The sequence below is a fragment of the Perissodus microlepis genome, chromosome 17 (assembly GCF_051167445.1).
Source record: "Perissodus microlepis isolate ML-2025 ecotype Zambia chromosome 17, ASM5116744v1, whole genome shotgun sequence".
Classification (NCBI taxonomy): Eukaryota; Metazoa; Chordata; class Actinopteri; order Cichliformes; family Cichlidae; genus Perissodus; species Perissodus microlepis.
Window position 1 is genome coordinate 4,163,809 of NC_140477.1, and position 25,855 is coordinate 4,189,663.

At 37.7% G+C, this 25,855-nt stretch overlaps 1 protein-coding gene across 1 annotated transcript; it reads right to left on the bottom strand.

Moving 5' to 3' along the window:
• Window positions 1-4,670: 4,670 nt before the first annotated feature.
• Window positions 4,671-25,685, bottom strand: LOC146369071 (mucin-2-like). The gene is made up of 45 exons (XM_084910641.1): window positions 25,637-25,685; window positions 25,311-25,355; window positions 24,936-25,161; window positions 24,286-24,415; window positions 24,118-24,181; window positions 21,978-22,060; window positions 21,598-21,793; window positions 21,296-21,421; window positions 21,080-21,200; window positions 20,823-20,958; window positions 20,657-20,734; window positions 20,498-20,567; window positions 20,258-20,395; window positions 19,615-19,764; window positions 19,370-19,464; window positions 19,007-19,139; window positions 18,624-18,867; window positions 18,450-18,490; window positions 18,239-18,327; window positions 17,917-18,071; window positions 17,704-17,842; window positions 17,311-17,415; window positions 16,869-17,063; window positions 16,608-16,680; window positions 16,331-16,500; window positions 15,377-15,533; window positions 14,974-15,078; window positions 14,749-14,890; window positions 14,599-14,627; window positions 11,356-12,387; window positions 11,191-11,265; window positions 10,816-11,022; window positions 10,431-10,672; window positions 10,137-10,323; window positions 9,831-10,053; window positions 9,466-9,638; window positions 9,248-9,317; window positions 8,364-8,473; window positions 8,227-8,258; window positions 7,931-8,084; window positions 5,891-5,928; window positions 5,663-5,770; window positions 5,325-5,364; window positions 5,102-5,210; window positions 4,671-4,902 (listed from the first exon to the last, which is right to left on the bottom strand). The coding sequence occupies exons 1-45, from the start codon at window positions 25,683-25,685 to the stop codon at window positions 4,740-4,742; spliced, it is 6,447 nt and encodes a 2,148-aa protein (XP_084766767.1). The 3' UTR covers window positions 4,671-4,739.
• Between the last annotated feature and the right edge of the window lie 170 nt (window positions 25,686-25,855).

Sequence of the window (25,855 nt, forward strand, 5' to 3'; positions counted from 1 at the left end):
CAGTTACTTAGGGACACACTCGTGACAGAGGCCGCACATGTTCTTTTTTTTACCAGTGAGAACGGGACAGAAGGGAAAACTGAGTAAAATCCAGAAGCAGAGTAGCATTTAATCGTACCATGCTCGGATCGGATGTGTAAAATTTAAATAAAAACAAAATGCAATGATTTTAAATCATTATTCACTATATCACGATGAAATGTTACAAATGATTGTAGGTGCTATGTCAGCAGCAATATTTAGGGTACTTTGAACCCAGGCTTCAGGAGTCATGAGGCTAAAGGTTCAGCTGAGATACAGGAGTCAAGACTCAACATCACATACCCTTTTTAATATTAACTCAAAGGGTTTAACAGAAGGTTTACACAAACTGCTTTGAAATTACAGATATTTTCATACATCAGTCTCAAAAGTAATTACACAGTTGACTAATGAGCTGGAGTCCTGGCGAGGCCAGGTGAGATTTCTTAGTAAAACTCTCAGTATTAGACCCAAAGACATGACAGTGCATGTGAATTGTTAGGCTGAAAAACAACACTAACCAGAAGCAGAAAGATTTGTAAAAGTTTGTAACACCAAAAGGCTGAGAAGACCATAGAAAACACCTAAAGTGGATGATCAAAAAATGTTCCCTTGGTTAAGAAAAAATACCTTACAGCACCTAGCTGGGTCATTTTCAGGGAGGCTGGTGTAATATTGTCTATATACAGAGTTTCTGTCATAAATGTAAATACAGAGGATTTTCAAAAAAAAATGCAAACCACTGGTTACACTCAAAAACAGAAAGACCACATAAGACTTTGCTGGAACACCAATCAAAACTGCCTCTACAGCTCTTGAAATTAAATTAAAACTCCTTTATTTAAGGAGTTTGCAATATTATCTCTCTTCCCCTAAAGGGGTACTTCTGTTTTTCCCACAGTCCAAAGACATGCACGTTAGGTTAATTGGAGATTGGTAAGTGTAAATGCAACAGATTTGTAACCACTCTAGGCTGTGCCCTGTCATTTGCCCTATGAGAGGTGGGAGAGGCTCTAGCCCCCTCTGTGACCCGTGAGTTGAGGAGAATGGATAGACAGATGAAACAAAGATTAACTACCAAAATGACAGGAAGAGAGAAACAGCTTCTCTGAAGCATACCAGTGTTTATCGATTATATGATAATGACCCAAGGCCTACTGCAAAAGCAACACAAGGGCTTCTCAACGCAAAGAAATGGGATATTCTTCAAAGGCCAACTCAGCCACCTGATATCAACCCGACAGAGCAGCTTTTCAGTTTCTAAAGACAAAACTGGAGGCAGAAAGTGGCTGCAGTAAAGGCCTAGTATCTCAAGAAAGGAAACACAACATCTGGTGACTGCAAAGGATTTTTATCATTCTTCCAAAATACTGTTTTAGGGGATGTATAAACACTAAGAGTAAAAACCCCAGAATAAGATTTAATATGTACAAAACTAAGCTAAAAGATACAAAACATCTACAAAGACATGAACGTGCAAGAAAAAGAAAAAAAAACAATCTTAGTCCAGGGATCTACCATGGAGATGAAAGAGTGCTAACCTTATTCCTCGTCTATACCCAGAGGCCTGTTGTTTGGGGATTTTGGCTTGTGTTACTAGTTTGACTTGCTTAACTGAGATAGTTGTTGTTAACAAAACCCCAAATGTAACAAACTTAGCAAAGTCATATATGGTCTACATGTATATATACAATTGCACTGAGACAAAGGGATAAATTGAAAAGAAACAGTTATACCTCTTCTCCAATCACGTTCTGAAAGTGAAATCTGATCTAACCTGGACTACACCCCGGGTCAAGACAACCGCAGCTCCAGTTTTGTTCTAAATCTTATCCTCTTACCTCCTTCTTTTCTGATACTTTCCTCAAGACGTAACAAAGAAAGTGAATTCAATTTAGCTAGATTATATATTGTGTGTTTTGCTTTAAGAAAAGAAAGAAAAGAACATTTGTTATTGTATAAGAATGAAACCTGCTAATCTCTGCAATTCAGAAAGGCACAGTCCATTCTTCAAACATCACTACCAATTACTATTATCATGTTATTTGTGTTATTTAATTTAAATGACATCAAACCGATCAAAAAATATGTAGCTTGCAGCCAGTTGTAGATGTTTTGTTGGAAAAGTATACAAATCTTTCAGAAATAAAACAAAGATTCAAATGTCCTAGAAACTCTTCTTTTCAAAGACATGACTCATTTCCTAAATATAAAAATAGGCTCTTACTTTGATTAGATCTTTGTTTTGTGTCATATCTTTTAGCTTATAAAATAGTTTAACTTTTACCAAAAAAAAATATGACTAACAGTAAATTTGGTAGCAGTAAATATTCTGGTGGTCACCAAAATTTTCAAATTTGACATACAGCTAATTTACTAACACATTGTTTTCAACTAAAAAAGAACCAAAACAATTTCAATGAAATTATTATAATAGCATGCTGGGAGTGCATGTATATCATACAGCTTGATAGTTGGTGATTGGTGGTTTCCTTTAAGGAGGATACCCTTACCATGCAAATTAGAGACACTAGCTGTCATTTAGACTACACTATACTTTTTTTTTTTTTTAGAAAGGACTGACTGTGACCACAGTTCACCATGCCATCCACAAATCTATCATTCATTACATATTTCATCAATAAAGTGCTAAACAGCCTGCTGCATATATTACAATAGTGTAGATTGTAGTTGAAGAACTAACCTTACCAACTACTGCCAACTGCCAACTACTAAAAAGAATTTCATGTATCATGAAACAATGAATGAAAAAGAAAGATGACACAGGACTGTTGAGCAGCTAGAATCCTACATCTGGTGAAAATGGGAGAACACTGCTCTTTGAAAGGTCTAGAAACTCATTTCCTCAGAATCCAGATGTTTATGGACTGTTGTTAAAAGAAGAGGGGAAGCTACATAGTGGTAAACATGGAGATGCGTACGTTTTCTCAGTTTATAAATTTAATGTTTTCTTTTGAATAAACTATAAGCTTTTGAGATTTGTGAATGATTACTATATGTCTTAACATTTTCACAATTTGTCATTTGTAATTTAAAAGGTATACTGAGTTGTGCTCTACTAAAAAGTTCAAAGCTTTTTCTACTTTCTAACCGACATTTTAAATGTAGGCGTGTACAAATGTGTTTTTGATGTCTCAAATGAAAAAGAATATTCTACTTATCAAATACACAATTTTGTTTTCAGCAGGTACCTTTAAATCATGCCAATTTCAAAACTCTCTGACCCTACCCATAGCCAGAGGGTGTTGACCTACAATCTCCTTGTCTGAAGATTTCTAAACAGCTCTAATCCATGTAGTAAATGATGAACTAGACCGACTCCTTACTCTGCAGGACAACAATCTTTGGAATTCCACTTGACCACTTAATGATAAATGATTTTGTTCATTCAGTCTGACCTTGATAACTTAAGGTAAAGGTTTTCCACTGAAGACCTGATGGGAGGTCAACGGTTGCTTTGTGTGTTTGAGTAAGTATAAGTCAGGCACGATGGAGGTATTTGTTCAAAAATGACCAAAAGTTTTATTGACATTAAGAAGTACCATACTCCAATCTGTGGAAGGTAGGTAAAAACAAGCATGTACTCAAACCCGGGTCATCCATGACTAAAGGCTGGCAACTGGAAAAAGAGAATGCGTTGAAACATTCAGAGTATTGCCAACACCAAATGCTGGATATTAATAAAGGCTTTAAAGCAAGACCTGGTAGCAATATTAAGACATACTTTTGCACTTTTTCTCAACAGGTTATTATCTGTGGGTAAACTTCATTTCTTATTCATTTAAAAATTGCAAAATGTGAATATGTCTAAATACCTTCTACAGAAACTTTTTGTGAAACATTTAAACTATAACTAACATGTACATAATTAACTCGTTCAAAATGTTCTCGTTCTCTTAACTGGGACTAGTAGGTTTGAGTCTATTACTCCAGTTCTTTCCAACCTGCACTGGCTCCCCATTAAATATCATATTGATTTTAAAATCTTATTGCTCGCTTTTAAAATCATAAATAATACCGCACCCAGCTATCTTACTGATCTCCTCAGCTTAGATCAGCAGGCCAAATGCTCCTGGTGCGACCTAGATCTCGGCTTAAGACCAGAGGTGACTGCGCATTCGCCTCTGTTGCACCCTACCTCTGGAATAATCTCCCTCAAGCTATTTGCGCGTCTGATTCAATTAAATCTTTTAAATCTCAATTAAAAACTTATTTATTTAGCCTAGCCTTCCCGGCTTCCTAGAGCTCGTATTTGTAAGTGTGCTGTAATTTATCTTTTTGCTCTGATTAATGTTCATAACGATTTCATTTCATTTCATTGCCTTTTGGCTTGTGCCTACTGTGCCTGGTGTATTCTTGGTTAGTTATGTCTCCCTCCTGTCAATATATTTGTATCTTTTATTGCTTTTATTTAGTTCTGTGAAGCACTTTGGCATACCTCTGGTTTTTAAATGTGCTATATAAATAAAATTGTATTGTATAATTTAAAAAAAATACACTGAGACAAATGGGTAGGAATCGTGATGAAGTTTATTATGGGGTTTTTACATTCAAGAAAACAGAAGAATACATGCCTTCATAATAGCAAATCATTCACTTTATTTGATATAAAACTGATTCAGCATTTACTTTATATAAGGAACAACATTTTAATATGTTTAGTTTTCAAGTGACAGTCTAATGGATAATTCTTTTTTTCATCTTGAGCCAGAAGATCTACAAGCACAGCTGGTGATGTGCTTGTAGTAGTATTGTCTCGTACTGAGGTCAGAGCAAAGCAGAGTCACTGGCCTCCTCTCTGATCTCCAGTCCAGACAGCATGTGTTGCGCTGCTGCAACAGGTCACCATGTAACTCCACCCTGTTGCAGAGGAGAATGGGAGTGGGTGAAAGTGGGATAGAAGAGAGAAACAAAAAATCTAAATTTCAGAAAAATATCCAAAGTTCGCACAGAATTCATACAACAAATCTAGATGCACTTTTCTTTGGTTAGTGATTATGAAGTGAATAACAAGGGCCTCAAATGCATTAATTTGCATCATCACTATTGGTCATCTCACCTTGGCTGAGATTCACATTTCCCCTGACACACAGGCATCTGCATGACAGTGGTGCAGTTATCTACGGTGATGTTGAGGGTGGACATCCTAGCAGCACAGCCCTGGTTACCTGAAGTTTGAAGTAACAAAGTAGAGGTGGAACAATGTAAAGAGTGTGAAATTAAAATAAATAAATTATAGCTTTCATTTCTATGTGAAATGTTAGATTTAGGGTCTGACTTACATGTAAAGCAGCAGTGTTGGTCATCCCAGATTCTGTCCTCCTAGAGAAAAAGCCCCACAAGTTGTAAACATTTTTTCTTGCGCTTGTTCACACGGTATTTAATTGTAGTTTCTAAGCATCTTTTAAAGGTAAGTCTTTCTTTCTCACAGTGCTTGTTCTGACAGTGTTATTCTATTGTTATTATGTGACATTTAAATATTGAATATAAATAAATACTAACACTTTAGCTTTGAAAAGCTCTGCAAATAAATGTAAGTACTGTGTAAAGCTTCACTGATATGAGCTTATTATTGTAGAAAATCAATCTAAGATTTTACAGTTTACTTGAACATTTTTACCTCAGAGCAGCTTTCATTGGAGCAGACTTTGGTCTCAGTCTGAATGCCTTCTTTACTGCACTTCAGTGACCTGCAGGGATGGGCAGGATCTGTCCACTGATCTCCCACCTACATGCACAAAGAACATTTTTAATTTAAAATGAAGAATCAGACAATGGTTGACAATGATTAACAATTTCAATCAATTTAATACAAAGAGACATTACAATAAAATTCAATGCAGCATACCTTGTATATCTTCTCATTATAACTGCAGGTCTTGTCAACTGAAAAAAAAGACACGTTTTTGTGTGTGTGTTTGACTTTGCTATGTTTTTAACAGCAGACATTTTGATATGAAACACAGGTGTTATTAAAGTTTAACCTAACATTAGTTAATGTGATTTGCAATAAATGTGTGTGCCTAATATTTCATGTCAAAATGTTTCCTAAATTATTAATTAATTAAGAAGAGGCCACTTTAGGCTTCTCCCTCGATACAAGGGGTCACCACAGCAGGTAGCTGCATTTGAGTTTATGCTGGATCCTCAAATGGGATTTGTGGATGTGAACTACAAACCTTTTACATTCAAATGCATAGATCATTACAATATGGAGCCACCTATTAAACAAATCACCCAAACAAACAAATTAAAAAACAACAACAAGTAACTGACTCTTCAAATATATTTTGGGTCACTAACAACATCAAAGATGCAGCTTCACACAACTAAAATATATCTGCTAATAGATATAAGGTGTTGTTCTACATGTGTTTGGGTATTTGTTACTTGCTCTTCTGCGATGCATTATCACATAATTGCCAGTTGAGATTTGGAAGTATGAACATGTATGCCAAGATATAAGATATAAGCAGGAATCTCTTATAAGGAGGACGTATATATGATATTTTTGAAGTATTACCAACAACAAAGTTTATGAAAACTACTCCAGAACTACTTCTTAATGAATGATGATAGCGATAGGTATGGAAACTGGTATTGGTGGAATCATTCTACCATGCCTATTTTTTTTTTCAAATTTTTGCTGGTAAACTGGTAAAAATTAAGCTTTGGCTTCTAGTTTGGAGTAATCATTGCTAAGAACTAGAGATCACACTTGTTGAGATTAGACTGTATTTAGAGTCAGGGTTAGTTTGTCTATGCAAATTTTTCCCTTTCACTGTCATATTTTCATCATTTTGTGCAACAAATTCCAACTAATTAAAAGCTGAATATTGTGCTGACATTTTGTCCTCGCTTGGAGATCATTTAAAAAAAAAAATAGCAATTTACAAAAAAAAATCAAAATTTGCAGTCCTGTTTGACCTTATAGTTATGGAATATAATAATTAATTGTTTGTTTTGTGGGGTTTTTTGCAATCATACACTGCAAAATCTCCAGTGTTAATTTGACACTAGAAAGTCTCTATATGTGTCCACTCTTTTGAGTGTTAAATTAAAACTTTTGACAGTGTTATATTTCTAACAGGAAGTTAGTCAGTGTTGAAGATTAACAATGACTAACACTGAGCAGTGCTGCTTTGCTATCACTGAAAAATAACTAAAAATGCTAGTAATATTTCAGTGCTAGAAAAACAACACTGTTAGTCATTGTTAATCTTTAACACTGACTAGGTTACTGTTAGAAATATAACACTATCGTGTCAATTTAACACTGGAGATTTTGCAGTGTACTTCAAATATAACTTCCAAATTGAGTGTACAGGAAAGGAAAATACCTGGAAGTTAGACAATGTTAAGCCAGTTCATAATATACCCAACCCCTGAACAGTAAGTTTACTTACCAGGTAATATTGGAAAATATTGTTTGTTTTTCTACAAAATTACCAAGAAATTATGGAGTGCTTTAAATTACTTATGAAGTACTTAAATTGACTTGTAATACAATCATTTGTTTTCTGTAAAAATCTGATTTGTTACCCTCTTGTTCCACTTTACCTACTTTTAAGTATTTGTACTTTATTTAAATATATTGTCATTTTTTTAAAGACATTGAAAATCTTATTAATTACAGGTGAATTACACCTTTAATCATGGGCCATATTAAAGATTGTTACCCAACATACTTATTTGATAAGTACGGCTAATGTGATTACCAATTTTAGGAACAGCGCATTACCTTACTTTGTTGCAAATACATTTGACTAAAGCACATGTCATTACACAAAAAAAAAAATACAGAAATTCTATAATTCTAAAAGATACTGAAAACTTAAAAAAAATCAATCATTAACTGAACTAGAAAATATGAAACACCTTTACTTACCACAAATCGCATCACCACAGCAGGAAGTGTTTATCAAAACTGCATTGGGGCCACAGACGGGAGCTGGTTTAGGAGGTGGTGGAAAGCACTCTTCAGTCATAGTCTGGTTGTTACATCTACACAGTTTGCAGTTGGACTGCCAGACTTCACCAGGCTGAAACACACATACAGAAATATTTGTAAATCTACACTCAGAGGTAATACTAATACGCTTAAATTATTTGAGCTAAACTGTTGATTACAGAGTGTGTCACATAACAGCAGCATCCCTGTGGAAATTTGTAGCTTTTACTTACAAGTTTAGGTTCTCCACTTGGTCCTTTGCAATCTTTAGGGAAAAAAGAAAGAAAATCCTTTATTTATCTTCCTGTAAAAGACGTCAAACAAAAATTGTCTAGGTGTCATTGTGATCATCTTAGGCTATACAACTTACAGGAACAAACAGGCAAACAGATGTTTGAGTGATTTCCTGCTCTGGTCAGGTTGCTGGGACAGAAACAACCTGTGCTTTTTTTTTCAAGCAAAGCTCCTGGATAGCGCACGCTAAAAAGCCGGGGAAAAGCATGAAAATGGTGTAAATCTTCAGAATAGTATATGAAGGAAAGACATATGGAAATTACAAGGTGCAATCAGAAAACAGCTTCCCCAATAAAAATCTAAACATATCTAATTTCAGTGTGGCCAGTAATTTCTTTGAGCAGTAATGTACTACTTCCTGATAGCTTTGGTTCTTAGACAGCTGAGTGGGAGTAACAATATGACCAGTTGCACTGGATTTGCTCTATTGGTGACCATTTAGCTTGAACTTTATTTTGGTGGAAGAGGATGAAGACATAAGGAGTCTAATCTTAAAGAAGAAGGTGGTTGGTGAGTGAAGATTGTGTTGGGATGGCCAACAAACACATTGTTTCAATGCACCAGACGTGAAGCTGCCAGACACACCAAATTTCAGAAGGTATCCCTTAAATGAGATTCCTCAGAAAATTATAGTAAAACTCAGCCTTGAAAATCTTACGCTGATTAAATTCATGGTGCGAAACTCCACTGATTGTCAAACAAGACAGTGAGGTCACATTCAGAACCCAGTGCATTCAAGCATTTACACTGTGGACTCTTAAAAAGTGCTGTTTGGCTCCTTGACATAAAAGTTATTCCAGTTTGACACAGAAGTTAATGCAAGTGGTAAAACTAGTCTAAACCTAGCCTCCCAGGAGGCTTTCCTGATGTGCCTTGGAGAAGACCACAAAGAGATCAGTCTTATATGACCAAGCTGATTAACTTTTTATCTGCATCACACCAAAAGTAAAGTTTCCTAACCCTCCATAGCAGAAGTCATCAAACTTTGTGCTGCATTCTCTGTAAACCAATCCTTCTGGACATGGCACATCTGAAACACGATCAAGGACACTGAAGTTAATAATACATCAATTTAAATTAGAACTTGTAAAGAAAGCAAATTTATTCATAAATCACTTAATTTCTAGCTTTACTGGTTTGCCATGTTAATTGTAAGACAAAAAAAAGACGATGCATACCACAGGTTCCATTAGTCAGTCCTCTCCAGTCAATACAGAAACCAAAGCTTTTACATTCTCCTGCAGCTTGCTCCAGAGATGAGCAAGAACCATTTAGGTTCCTGCATGAATCAAACTCACAGTTCTTCTTTTTAAGGTTTAGATCCACGTAGTTGCTGCAGTTTTCAAAGACACTGGAGAAATGGAAACAAAGTGAATTTAAGAATATTTGCTGAAATTATACACAAAGAGACAGAGAGCCACACACTATTACAATTACTAATCAAAATAAAGCACATTTATCATGAAGTACACTTGAAGCAGTTTTAACACAAACTTGTAAACAAATCCCTGATTAGTAGGCTACATTCATGTGTTGACCTTACGGGTGGAGTAGAAGTTCACATAATGGGTTTGGAGGGCAGGGAGGCGGAGGTGGGGGAGGAGGTACTGAGGTTGGCCCAGGAAGACAGGGTACATCCCTTGGTGCAGAATTACAGGCAGGCTTCAGAGGATCTGGATACACCCAGTCATAGGCCGTCTTATCACAGCAGCTGTCATCCTCAATCTGCCCTCCTTTACGAATACATGATGCTCCACCACACACACCTGGAGGGAGAATTGAGAAGTGAGCTCTGATAAGCTTATATATATACTTCTAACACACTTCTAGCACTCCATCCAGTACTCACCGCATTGTCCCTGGGTGTTATTGAGGAAATGCTCCATGGCCAGGTTCACAACCAGGGTATAGGATGGAGTGAGGGAGACATAAGAACGAATCTCTGGGAGATGAATTGACACCATGTACCCCGTGGTCTCAAATCTAAAACCATTCTCTTCATATGGTGGTTGGACTGTCACATTGTTCAGTGTAGCCTAAAGTATAATAACATTATCATCAAAATTAGCTGTCTTTCCAGTGAGTATTCTCAGTTACAAACTGCTGTATAATTACTGAATATGGATGCATGATGAAATCCTACCTGTACTACAAACAATTGTGTGTTGATGTTGAGTGCAGCTACATTGTTTTGATATTTCAGAATGAGTCCTTTGACACAGGAGCCTTGCAGGCCAGGTACGCAATAAAAGTTGTCCACAGCAATGGTCAGATTATGACGTGGTGACTGCTCCTCCACCAAGATGTAGGAGCACTGATCCAAGAAATCAAAGGGTATTCCTTGGAAAGAAACATAGTGGGGATCCCCAAACAGCTCACAGTGACCTGGGAATGGGATACCAGAAAGAATAAAAACACAATTTGGATTTCAGCTGAAAATAAGAATCTGTCAAAATGCCAACCTGAGCCAGCTGCACAACTCTAATAATGACATTCTGGGTTAGTCAGTCAGTGGTATGGTCACTTACAGTCACATTTCCATGTTTCACAGCATCCATCCGAGACCTTTACGGCCCGTTCTCTGGGACAGGGCAGAGCTGTAGACTTTGGGCAAACCACTGGGGTCAACTCTATCTTTCCACCAACACAGTGCTTATCAAAGCAGTCCTCTGACCATGTGTCCCCACAAATCCAGCTTTTTTTACTCTTCAGGTCTACACATCTACAGACTGGTGCTGTGGCAGAAAACAGTGAACACAAAAATACAGAAACATTGATTAGGTTATTCTCGTGAATGACTACTATGATCATAAATGAAAATGTCTGGTTGGTAGTTAGTTAGGTTAGTTAGGTTGTAGACATAGTAAATATTGTGGGAGCTTCTGTGCTGGTAGCAGTCATACCTGACGTTACTGTAGTTGTTGCATTGGTTGCAAACGTGCTTGTTGGCTGAAGTGTTCCAAATGTTGTGGGAAATACTGCCAGAGATATAATATCGTTTAGGTTACTCACATAAACGACTGCTATGATGATGAATGAACAGTGCAAAACAGATACATAACATTTACCTTGGGAGTTGTTCTGAGGTGGTGTTGTTGTGATTGGGGGTCCTGTATTAATTTCGGGTGTGGATTCTGTATTAATAGATGAAAATGCTGTGGTGCCTACTGAAGTGCTATGGGTTCCCATTGTTGTAGCACCTGTTTCTGCTATTTCTGTTTGTCCAGATGTTGTCACAGTATTAGTTATCAGTGGCGACGTAGATTTAGATGTTGTTGATTCAGAGGGGGAGGTAGTAGGTTGGGTGGTTGTAGTAAATACAGTGGGAACTTCTGTGCTTAAAGCTGTCAGACCTGAGGTTACAGCAGATGTAGAATTGGTTGCAAAGGTGCTGGTGGACTGAAGTGTAGTGACTGTTGGCTGTGTATGTTTTGTCGATGGTGGAGGTGTTGAGACATATGTTGATATAACTGTGTTTGTCGGCTCTGATTCTGTGGCCCGTGTTGTTGAAGCATTAAGGAATGAAGTACTTGTAGGTAGGTAAGAGGTTGAAAGTACAGTACTAGCAGATTCAGTGGGAGTCTCTGTTATAGACTCTGTTACTGTTGTAAGGTGTGTCGAGTGAGTTGTGGATGTTGAAGAAGTTGACAGTGTTGTGGAGAGTGTGCTGATAGTGGCTGTAGTTGTGTTAGCTTCTGTAGGGGCTATTGAAGTAATGGTGGTAGGTAAAGTAGTTGTTGGTTTAGTGGTGGAAAGTTCAAATGACCGATTTTTAGCAGTCACTGGAACACTGGTAAAAGTCGCCATTGTTGTAGCAGTGGTGGTGGACCCTGTGGTTCCAGTTGTAGTTTTAGTAGTTGCTGCAGATGTAGTAGTGGGCATTGTTGACCATGTTTCGCTGGTACTTGAAGTAGTCGTAGTGTTTGGTTCAGAGGTGGTGGGGGACCATGTTACAGTAGTAGTTGAAGTAGCTGTAGTTGTTGGCACAGGAGTTGTTAATATAGCAGAAGTGGAGGGCATTGTTGACCATGTTTTACTAGTAGATGAAGTTAGTAGAGAGGTAGCAGTGGGTGTCGACCATGTTTCAGGGGTAGTTGAGACTGTGGTAGTGGTAATCACTGGTGTAGTAGTAGAAAGCAGAGTTGTTTCACTTGTAGCTGAAGCAGTTGTTTTGAGAGATGTTATTAGTGTGGTGGTAGTTGTGGGCGGAAGTGCTGTTGAAGTAAAATTGATAATAAGTGCAATTATTAAAAGAAGGATCCATAAAAGCACATATAATTTAAAAAATTAATTCAATAATATTTCCTTGTATTCTCTATCATTGCATTACATATGTTTACCCTCACTAACGTTTTTAACCCATTATCACTCCCAACTCCTCACATGTAGACACAATTGATCCCATACACATCACATTTTAACATGCTAGGTATTACTTTATATTTCAGCATAGAGGATAATTTGATAGATTTAAATAGTAGTCGCACAATGTCTGAAATAGAGACAAATTTTCTCTGCTGGTTTGTAATGTAATGTTACTCATGGTTACCAACACTGGAAGTCCAGGCTTCTACCTTTCTACCTTTAAAACCCGCCACCAGCCAAATGGCTGGTAGGCGTTTAGCTAGGCTTTAGCTTCAGCCAAGTGGAAGCTAAATTGGCTAGTCATTCATATGTAAATTAGGTTGTTACCTGAGAATTCTGGAGGGGAGTGGGGGTGTGTGAATGATTGCTAATTTCTAACTGCCAACTGCCTCTTTGTTTGTCTGGGGGGGGAGCTGCTAAAAGCGGTGAACTTCCTTTTGTGTTCGTCTTGATGCATTCTCAATCATCCAGGAAAATAAATCTCCAAAAGTCACCAACTTGGAGTGGTTAGTTTCCTGAGCCACAAGGAAACTTGTGTTTCAGTTTGCCATCTTAGGGAGAAATCAACACACATGGGTGTATTTCCTTTGTTGCTGAGATTTATTGATAAAAACAGTAAAAAAAAAAACCCAACCATTTGTACACATATTTACAAATAATAATAAAAAGTGAGTGAGTACATTTTCAGCAATCACTCACAATCCTGGCACTGCCATGGTATCTGTAGTCTGCATTTACCACATGTGTATCTGTAGCAGTGAACACATCGCATTTCCCGGCGACACTTGTTGACTGTGCCGAGGATGGTGGTTTTCCGTCTAAGAAGTTTTTGCGCAAGTGAAAGCGATGTGAAGATTGCAAATGTACTTGGATTTGGACCTAAAATCCAAGTACATTTGCAATGTCTTCCCATATCTTGGCAAGGACCCCAATCGTCCCAGTGGGGAGAGACTGTCTGAAAATGTAGTGATGAGGCTGATGGAACCATTCCTAGACAAGGGCAGAAATGTTACCACGGACAATTTCTTCACATCGCTTTCACTTGCGCAAAAACTTCTTAGACGGAAAACCACCATCCTCGGCACAGTCAACAAGTGTCGCCGGGAAATGCAATGTGTTCACTGCTACAGATATACATGTGGTAAATGCAGACTACAGATACCATGGCAGTGCCAGGATTGTGAGTGATTGCTGAAAATGTTGAAATGTACTCACTCACTTTTTATTATTATTTGTAAATATGTGTACAAATGGTTGGGTTTTTTTGTACTGTTTTTATCAATAAATCTCAGCAACAAAGGAAATACACCCATGTCTGTTGATTTCTCCCTAAGATGGCAAACTGAAACACAAGTTTCCTTGTGGCTCAGGAAACTAACCACTCCAAGTTGGTGACTTTTGGAGATTTATTTTCCTGGATGATTGAGAATGCATCAAGACGAATACAAAAGGAAGTTCACAGCTTTTAGCAGCTCCCGCCCCAGACAAACAAAGAGGCAGTTGGCAGTTAGAAATCAGCAATCCTTCACACACACCCCACTCCCCTCCAGAATTCTCAGGTAACAACCTAATTTACATATGAATGACTAGCCAATTTAGCTTCCACTTGGCTGAAGCTAAAGCCTAGCTAAAAGCCTACCAGCCATTTGGCTGGAAGGCGGGTTTTAAAGGTACAAAAGCCAAATGGCTGCTCTCTGGGACTCTAAGTGCCAAGGAAATGGTGACAAATCTAGTTGAAGATGAAAATCAAAATTCTCTTTTCAAAATGTGGATAACATGTTTTTCTACAACTAGCCTGCTATAACTGCTCCCTATGCTTTTACTATCTCTTAGCCCTGATTGGTCAGGAGTCCTGAACAAGCACCAATATGTTGTGAGTTAGAATTGAAAATGAATTGTTTTATCGGCCACATATAGTAACACATGAATGTATTTTTTATACTTACGGCATTTAATTGTTCCATTTTCACAGGAACTGAATAAAATAGGAGAGTAAGAAATAACCAGCCGTCAGTGTAACTAACAACACTTCATGACGATTGCATGGAAAATGTAGATATTTGTATGCCATATATATTGTGAATGTGTCAACTTACCATTCAAAAGAGTTTATTTTCACCACTTGTCCAGGTCGTACAGTCGTGTCATTAAAATAACAAGAGCAGTTCCTCAATGTGGTACAATCACCAGTATTCTCATCATAGTATGGCTTTTCCTTTGGACATCTGGGGTAGCAGCCTTTTCCAAAAAGTAAATATACTCAGTGGTTTGCGCAAGCTGAACTTTAACATATTAGACTATAACTGAGAAACATTGGTTACCTTCCAGCTTCTGAGTGAAGTCTTTGCCACAGGTCAGAATCCTACCACAGGCTTCATAATGCCAGCTACACTGGCCCTTTTCATTGTAGTAGTCACAGTAGACGGCTAAGATGTAAATTATCACAGTTTATGTTTTGTTGTATTCAGTGTTTTGTAACCTTCAAAAAACATTGATCTCATCATGCAGATTGTTGTACATATCCTTTGATAGTGCCATATCTATTGTCGCTCATGAGTATATTGACAGTAACTAAAATACAATAAAATAAAACTGAATTTAACATTAAGCAATGCAGGGTGTGTGTTGGCAAGAACTGAAGCACAGAAAAGAATTTATATAAGCTGGACTGATGATTGGCTGACGACATGCACACCTTATGTGGGGAAAAAGCTTAAAACTTACGGCACATATCAGGTGTCCTCCAATCTATGCAGACGTCCTGGTCACTGCAGGCCTCTGCATAAGCTGCCACAGCTGTGCAGAAACCCAGGAATTTCCCTTCAAACTCACAAGAGCAGGATTCCTGCACACAGGCATGGTAGTAGGGCTCTGGATCCACCTGAGGATCAGTAAACATCAGAGTTGGGAAGTACCTGACTGCAAGTTGTACTTCAATCACAACAAAAATGCAGATGTAATGTTTAACTTTTACTGGCATTAACATCAGCACAAAAACTTTCATCACGTGGCTTTCCATGGTTGTTGTAATGTGTGGGTGGCTCAGAACCTTTATCCACAAAGTATATTATAAATTCTCGTGAAAAGTTTATGTGCATAATAACATGCCTTTTTAAGGGGCATGTTTTGGAACAAATTTCAATGCAACACCATCAAAGGCTGGATGTTGATGCCTTAAAGGTCTAGACCAGCTCCTTTTTGTTCACAGTTTGTTGATGTTGAGCATTGTTTTTTAATTTGTGCTCCCTTTCATCTACTAGTTTTCATTGCCCTAAGCAGTGCTTCTGGATATCCATGTGCACCAAAGTGGTTTTCCTTGCTGCACCTAGAAATGCCTTTTAAGTCTAGGAACTCAAAAATTATTATAATGTTTGCATTACAATTGTTATCAAAAAGCTGTGGAGGAGGGTTTTTTCTCTTTTTTTGCCCAGTTTAAAAATATTTGTTAGGAAAGTAAAAGTAAGAAATGTTATTACTTCAATAGATTAATCGAATTAGCCGCAATGCTTATTAAATTTAAAAGAGAAACTGTAATCTAATACATTTTGACAGCAACACTGGTATCGAATTTTCACCGTATACAAAATAAAAGTCCCAATCCTCTCTTTGCGACTCTGCTTAAAAAGTAGTTATTTTTAAGCAAGCACAAGCAACTTGTGTGCAATGTGAAGAACATACTTTCAAGTGACAGTCATTGAAGGTGCCTCCTTTAAGGATCATACAGCGCCTCTGGGCCCAGGCCGAGCAGTAGGAATTGCGTTCACATGGAAATATCTCAGTGGTCACATCAGTACAAGGGGGAGTTGCTGCCTTCCAGCTGTTGCCAAAGGCCATTGGACTAGAAACCACTAAGAACAGAGTTTTGTTTTTAGTTTGAGTGTCACAGGTAAAGTGTTGGTGTCACTGCAAAGACACCACCCCTAGGAAAAAAAGGAGAAAAAACTGACTGGTTTACCTGCTGAGCCACTTATCTGCAAGTCATTCAGCTCATTGGAGTCAAAATTCCCACAGAGGCCACACACTCTGTTCTGCAGGTGAGACGGTTTGAAAAAGAAAACGAGTATAAAAAGTACACAGTGGATATGTTATTAATTCAGTTCTGCATCTTTGAATTCTACTTCTCCTCTCCTTTTCAAGCTTTATAGTGAGGATAACAGTATTCTACTACACAAGAATGGCCACGTTTAAAATCCTTCTTAGCATTTTTATGACTCACCCTCCAGTCTGGATGAAGTTCTACGGTGATCCGGGTGTGTTTGTCCCATATTAGAGTTAGACCTTTGCTGGGCACTGAGATTATGATATAGAGTCCCACTGTGTGTATTGTGTAAAGTGGATCTTGCTGCAAAGTCCAGCCTTTTTGGATTTGCTTGGTCACTCTCATGTCATTCAGGATAAGGGTGACTTTGCTCTGGAAGAGCAAGATAGAAGAACAAGATAAGGGATTAGTTTACTGGTATATGGACAGCTACCTCATAATGCACACCATTAATTCTGCAGCATGTTATGTTCCATGATTCATGAACGACTTGAGTAAATAACCATCCTTTGACTGAGGTTGATCATTTCTAAGTAAGACAAAAAATACACTAATAAAAATTAGCATAACATGACCACCAAATAAAGGTCAAGGAATATTTAGGGATAGAGCCACTTACCTGCAAGTCCAGTATGATGGAGCGTGAACAGGTGAGTGCCTCATCACAGCAGGGCACACTCTCCACTCGGAGAGAAAAGGTGCCGTTTTGACTTCTGCAGTAATCCTGAAATCGAAAAGCATGGTTAAAACCTCTTTATTATATGTCAAAAATCATGCATTTTGTTGTAGTTATGAACAAATGTTTACCATCATGAGTGAAAGTCAACAGCTACAGTTTTTGTAATAGATAGATAGAGAGAGAGAGACCTGGACTTTGTGAAAGTGTATGACTTATATCTCCTACATCACGAAACTGCAACTTTAAAAATAGAATTTACATATCTACATTATATATAAATTTTATATCATGCATGTGAACACATTCATGTTTTTTGATTTTTCTGGCTCTCACCTCTACAAGTGTATACTGGCAGTGACCACCAAAGCGATACCATTTAGAGTCAAAGGTCTGATAATGTCCATTTCCATAGACTTGACATGTCCCGGGACACGGCTCGTCTTTGCAGTCCCACTGACCCTGACCACAGACACTGCAAGATAAAGGCATAACACTGAGTTTACAGAAAAACAAAACTTTGCGACTGAACCGGTAAAGTAGCGTTACCATTTTTTACAGTTGGTTTTAACAGTCTCTCCTGCCCTGAAGACTTTACCACTGTACACACAGGTGCAGTTGTCCCTTGATACACAGTTTCCATGGTGATCTTCATATTGATCATGTGGGCAATAACAGCTACTCTCACAAGTCACACTGGCAACCTGAAAATCACACCAACCTGAAAATTACACCTTTGTGAGGAGCTCACGTGTTTATTCTAATAACTAGTCACCCTTTTTTTAAAAAAAAAAAACTAAAGATGAAGCCACATTTACATACAAATGGTAATATACATAAATATAAATATATTATACATACATATACATACCAGTGGTTTGCTGAGACTGTCGCAAGTTTTCTGAGCTGTGTTAACTGGGTATTCTGAGCAGTGCACGCACACCTTTCCATTCCTGCAGCCTGATGCGAACAAATTCATGTATTAAATATATTTCTGAAAGTTTGATATAATAATATGTTTACTGCCGTGACTCTTGCTCATATAGCAATGTATGTCTAGTACAAAAATATAATATATTTACCACAGTCCTTGGAGCACTGCAGTTCTCCATTCTTACAGTTGCTTTTGAAAACACAACATAAGATTAATAAAACTGGAACCATTGTATTTATCATACACCATCAGTTTCATGCTAATGCAAAATGTATTTGATCAATTTGAAATTCCTTAAAAAAATCTTTAATGATCAACTCACCACTGTCGTCCATCGATAACAACAGGCCCTGGTGGCGTTATACCGCCGTGATGATGGCAATCACATTCAGTCTTTGGTGTACAGATTTGTCCTTGGTTCAGGTGGGTTCCTTCTGGGCAGCCACAGCCCTCCACGGGAGCGTCTTCCTGCCCACAGCGAGGATCAGGAGCAGACAGGGAGCGGCATGTATGGTTGCAAGCTCGCACATTGTAGGAGAACTCTTGGTTCTTTTCACATGTCAGTGCTGTGACAAAATATTTTGATTCACATTTAATAGTCTGCTTATACAATGCATCCTGCAAAAACAAGGCAGAAACTGCCTACATAAGACTATAAGTCGTGTGCAGTAAAAGGAAAACATATTTGCATTTTTAAATGCTTACAGCAGTTGGTAGCCTTCCTCCAGTCACCAAGTTCAACTCCAAGACTGGCACATGCTTTGGCATAGTTGCCCAGAGCAACACACAAGCACTGGACCAAATTGGTACCACAGTTACAAGTTCTTAGGATGCAAGCCTGTAAAAATATAGTCGAAGAGTAGAGTAGAAATATATGCACCGGGGTAATGAGTCAAACAAAAATGTATGCATCTGTATGATCAACATGTTCACCTTAAACTGGTTTAATTTTATATGCATAATGCAGGTTTAAGTTTTCAACTTGTTATAAAGTTTTAAATCAATATGTCAGCACAAGTTAGCTTCAGCAGTTTCTTCAGATTTGGTTGAGTAGTAAAACAATCTTACCGTATGGAACTGATCAGTTGGGATGTAGCCATGGCACTTTGCAAATATCCCAGCTGGGTTGTTCAAGACAGAACACTTTTCATCAGCAAATATTTCTGCAGAAATACATCAAATGCTAAAATAAGAAATGATTTTGCAAAACAATTTAGTATAAAACAGTTTTCTGTGTGTTAAAGACAAAATATAAAGGCATCTTCTCATCTGTGAATTTATAGGACAGTCTACTTTATATGACTGATTGATACCGTTGTCGGTATTAATGCAGGTTGGCGGTATGTTCGGTGTACAACGGCCCACGCTCCAGGACAGCGCAAAAGGTTCAGGTGAGTTCTCGATGATCCCGCTGCTGCTGGTGAAGTCATCTGTGGTCTCCTTGTTGTTGTTGCCACAGAGACCTGAAAGACAGACTTATTATTTTGTCTCAGATTTTTAGAACATTTCCTGCTCGGCAGCCTCCAGTTTGCATAAATACATTTTTATGGTCGAAAATTTGAACATTTATAATGTTTGCTGTGAAAACTGCACATATTTAACAACTTGTAATTTAAGTGCCATTTCTAGAATTCTGTTATATTTGGGGTTTTGTGGTACAGCTTGTGATATTTAAGTGAAAATAGCATTTTCTTTACTTTTGTGACTGAGAATTAAAAAGTATTCTGTATGTCAAAATTTCTGCTGTGAAATCTTTACGCAAATTGGAAGAACTGAGCAGAAGGCTTGGTTGTTTCAAGACAGAATAAAACGCTTGTTAAGCTACAAAAGTCACATAAAGTTTAAAGTTTGAACTAGAGCATTTTTCTGTTTTACCAATAATTTGACAGTTCATAAAATAAATCATGATAAAAGTAATTCCAGGTTTAGTGTGTATTTGTAGACTAATGTACTAACCTGAAATCGTGTCTGTGTGGTTTCCTGGTGGTGTAATGTAAAGTTGGATTTCAGGAGACACCTGGACTTGGATCTTCATACCAAAGGATGTATGGACTTCAACATACATAGAGGACTGCCAGAAAACCAGGGCATGATCTAAAAAGTGAGAGAAATTAGTAAGAGATTTGGTGTTTATGTATCGAAACCATTCAGTATATATTATGAGGCTAGCAGACTAACTAGCATTCTTTTACCTACCAGACTGATGAAGTTCAGTAATTTCTTGGTCTCCAAATTTAAGCATGCTGCGTGTGAATGTGTACATTTCCTGCAAATTCCAAATGATGTGCATAATCAGGCTCATTTTTCCTCACTACTAATTGATTTGATAGTTTGTATAGTGTGTGGGATATATACCTGGAAAATCTGGAGAACGACTGTTTGTATAGATGCATGCTTCCCAGAAAATTCAACATTTATTGTCCAGTTTAAGCCCTGCATGTGGTCATGAAAACAACTTAGCATCACAATCATGCACAGTTGTCCTAATGTCACATATTTGTGCTGTAGGCTGTGTGTTTACCTGTGAGGCCACATATGTGCATTTACCAGGAACAACATATTTTTTGCCATCGAATGTTGTTACAAATTGCCCTTCAATGTCACATCTGCCTAGGCAGGAATTGTCTGAGCAATGCCATCCTCCACCATCACATATACTAAGGACAAAAGTTTAAAATGTGTTTTAAAAACTTCTAAACACTTTTATGATTCTAAAGTTAAGGGTTTTTTATGTATTAAAATTCCAGTATTATTTTATTTTATTTTTTGGCCACTTACCATGCCTGACACTTAGTGTTACGTATGTCTCCAGTTAAGTAAGTCCTACCAGAGAAGACACAGGGGCAGCTAGGCACACTCACGCAGTGGAAGTCTTCTGCGTGATCATCAAGTACCTTACCTACAATATAATTCAGTAAATTTTTGATGATGAGTTCTGATTAGTTTCATGTGACTTACCAAGGCAAAAAACAAAATACAGTTCATAGTATTCACCCTTTGGACAGACACAAGTGCTGGTGATAGCCTGGCTGGAAAAGCTGGGGTTAGGGTTGGAGCAGCTGGGAATAAATGCATTACCCTCTTCTTTATAAACCAGGTCTCCAGGACACGTCGGCTCAGCTGCATTCATAAAAACAGAAAGGTAAATCCATCATGAAACTAAATGAAATGTCAGTTAAAATTCATCCTTTATCCGTAAAAGCATAAAAATCTATAAACAAACAACTTTGCGACTACTATTATGAAGCTTTTAACCCTCTTTAAGACTTTAAGAATGATGATAAATGATCACCTACCACATTTGGTTATAGCTCTCCATTTCTGCCACACATAGCTGTTGTTTCCACAGTGCAGGGCAATCTCTTTGAAGAAAGCACAGCGAACGTATTTGCTCTTTTCAAAGCTGTAAATGTTCTCTTCACAGAGTTGGATATAATATGGTGTTTTAACTTGCAGACACTCCAAAGTGTAAGAAAAGAACTCTCTGCATACCTGCAAATATCATTGGAGGAACATTAACATTTTAGACTAACATCTTTTGTACGGCAACATTTATACAATATGATTATATAACTGATCGATTCCTGAAAACATGAAAACAAAAACAAATGAATAAAGACAAGTGGATTTAAACTATGAACATGATTGAAAAAAAACTATTGTAACATCAGCTTACTGGGTTAGTGACAAAGACAGGATCTCGCGTTTGACACGTTTCCTGGGTAAGCTTGCTCTCTGTTATCAGCTGCTGCTTGTTGCCTGTTTTCACAAATAAAATGTACATTCAACTTTGAACAAAATATGCAAAAACAAATGTTTTATATTCCTAGAGATTGTATTTATCTTTTTTCATGAAAGTATGATACATAGAATTTTTAGAGCAACATACTGTGCTGGAAGAAACGGATGACAGCAGTTAGGTAGGGTCTTGTGCATGTCAGTAAATTAATACCAAATTACTTTCTGTACCAATTACAACGTTGCTGCAGACTGAAACAGCCAGAGTGCTGGCCAGACTAGAGCCCAGAACACTGAACAAACAAATGAATATGGCAACAAAGGCCCAAGGTTGAGCAACTGAAAAATATTTAAAGATAGAATGAGAAAGTATTTCACTTTTAGAAGTTTTCTTCTTTTTCTTCTTTTAAAATGGCCTTCCCAAAGACTCAACCTCAATCCGACTGAATATGTCTGGACTATGCTTAAAAGTCCATACCAGGAAACCAGAGACGAGGTTGTATAATGTATGTAAAACTGTCCTAATTTTCCTCTTATTTACATCTAGCATAACCGATACTATATAATAATTATAATTACTATTTAATTAACGCCTATATTAACTGCTATTTCAATTATTTCTGCTACCACCAACATTACCATACCAGCTTTATTTATAAAGCACTTTAACATAAAACCAGGGTTCACAAAGAGCTGTACATATACAAATAGCATAAACAAACAAACAAATAAATAAATACATAAATACATAAATAAATAAATAAAATCAAACATGTTAAAATAAATTGAGTCAACCTCTTAAAAGAGTGCCAAAGGCTTCAGCAAATAAATATGTTTTAAGAAGTGTTTTAAACTCAGAAAGAGAAGAGGCCTGCCTAACATGCAAGGGCATATCATTCCACAACTTTGGAGAAGCTACAGCAAAAGCACGGTCACCTCTAAATTTATACTTAGTTTTTGGTACCTTAAGGAGCTGCTGATTGGTGGACCTAAGGGAGCGGGCAGGTGTATATAGCTGTAGTAGCTATGAGAGTTGGGGGCAGGGGGCACTTAGAGATTTAAAAGCAAATAAAAGAACTTTAAAAAGGATCCTAAAATGTTCAGGTAGCCAGTGGAGTGAAATTAAAATGGGGGGTAATGTGCTCAGACTTTCAGTTAAAAGACACGCTGCAGCATTTTGCACAACCTGCAGATGCCTAATCACTCATCACTAACCCCACAATAAAGTGCATTACAATAATCTATCCTAGATGTAATAAAGGCATGGATTACTGCCTCAAAAAGCTGCTTTATTAAGATGGGCTTTGTTTTGGCTAATTGCCTCAAAGAACAAAAGCTAGATCTTACACAGCTCTGACCTGGCTTTCAAGTTTAAGATCTGCCTCCATTTTAACTCCCAGATTAGTGATGATTGGTTTAACATACTGTGACAGGGAACCAAGATCCGTTTAGTGGTCTCAGAAGTGCCACAAAAAAACCATCACTACTCTTTTATGCTCAATAAAATGCAGTTCAAAGCCATCCAGGCCCTTATTTCATCAAGACATTTAAGCAAAGGGTCTACGGAGAAACCATTTATCTTTTTAGGAGGGAAATAAATCTGGGAGTCATCGGCATAACAGTGGAAAGAAATCCCATGTTTCCTGAAAATAGAGCCAAGGGGTAGGAGATATAGGGAGAAAAGAAGGAGGCCTAAAACTGACCCCTGTGGTATCCCACATTGAAGAGAAGCAGCAGAGGATACAAACTCCCCAAGTTTCAAAGAGAAAGTTCGCTTTGCCAAATAGGATCTGAACCACTGCAGTGCAGTACTCATAACACCCACCAAATTAACACTTTATGATCCACTGTATCAAAGCCAGCCGTTAAATCTAAAAGCACGATAATAAACCACAGTCACCTGAGTCAGTTGCTACAGACAAATCATTAAAAACTCTTAAAAGGGAAGATTCGGTAGTATGTAAAGCTTTAAAACCAGCCTTTTCTTCACTTGTGTACAATATTGTGCTGTTGCTTATGTTATTAGACTTATACTACAGCTATTAGTTATTAGTTTATTTGTGCTGTAGATGACATACTTGTTACGTTGTGTTTTCCACACAGTCCAGTCATGTCAGTGCTCAGCTCTTGCTGCAGCTCCACCTGAACAGCAAATCACATAGAAGCTTCAGGAATTCTTCTTAGGGATTTATAGTTTCTGTACATTTGCCTGTGTTTAGGCTTTCATACATTATGTATCCTCTTACCCACAAACTGTCTATTCCTCCAGGTACACTATGCCAGGTGACAGAAAGTGGAAGCAATGAGCTCCTCAGTCTAGTGTAGATGCCGTACTGAAAAATATGCTGGTAGGTGTGATCGTATGGAAGGGAGACACTGTAAGAAAATACACAAGGGACATCTGCTCAGAGATGATCGGAGGTCTCGCTTCTTCATTTTTGGAAAATACGTGAAAGACAGGAAATAATAATGCAAAACAGCCTTTGCAGAGAGTGAGAGTATCTAGCGAATAGAATATGGTGTGTTTTTTCATTAAACTCAACCACAAAGACAAACACTTAATAATGCACAGTGTCCCAGGGCCAGAGCTAATAATGAACTAGCACTGATGGTAGAAGTGCTGAAATACCTGCGAGCATGATCGGCTTGGTTAGGTGGTTGAGTATGAGTGACATTTGAGTTAATGAACTAAAGTGTCTTTGGACAAAACACTTTGCTGGTGCCTCACATGCTTACGCTAACTGGTGTTCTGGAGCCAAAAAAATGAATAATTTAAGATCAGATGTTAAGAAACAAGGATCAGATTGTGTCTCGTGCAAATGATATTAGGTTTCAAAGTCAAGCAGTTTTCTTCAAATGAAGCACTAACTTAGTGGATCCATATTTGAGGACAAACCTTTTCTTCTCCACCAGGATGCTTCCATTCTGCAGAACAGTCTGGACTTTGTTCATTGTGATCTCGACTTGAACCAGCAGCCCGCTGTCTCCTCGTCGTATGGTGATGTCGTATTCCACACGATTGTGGGTGAAGCGGGTGAGAGTGAACGGGCAATTGGACCTCACGTAGTAACCCTGGCCTTTGAAGGGCTGGACGACTCCACTGCCATACGTCCTGCAAGTAACTGATCATGGCAAAGTTAAGTTGCTTACAAATTTATCGTTCAGAGATGGACAAGTGACCAAGTAAAGTAATGAAGACTGTGTAATTACTGTAAAAAGGATTGACTCTCTAAAATTAAGTTATCAAGCGACGACACTGACTTATACTCACATTTCTGAGTTTCTTTTGTTGTCACTGATCCACCGGTCCCAAAAACTGAGAGGTAAGGGAAAAAGACAATGTAATAACACTTTAACAACAACATTAAATTATAAGGAAAACTCCTTGTAAATATGAAAATACAGTGCATCATACTGTAGACAGGACAGTATACATCAACATTTTTTCTGTAATGTTTTTCTAAGATATAAAGAAGGAAAACCATAGTAATGCATGAAATCAATATATAACAAAATATTTACACTGCTTTGATTTGTTACTTATTCTGCTTAAAATAATTAATTAATATTCAAAATATATAAATAAATGCATGGTACCTGAGACCAGTAAAAAACAGACAGACAGCATCCGTTGCTGTGGGGTCATTTTCTTCTTTCCGTGCAAGTGCAACCAGGAGGATGTGCCCAACCACCCCACTCCGTCCCTTATATATGCAACGTCCATACATACACACACACTGCATGAATCACCACCACCACAGGGATGTGTGAACTAACATGCACACACCTGCTTCTTTACCAGGAAACTAAAAATTT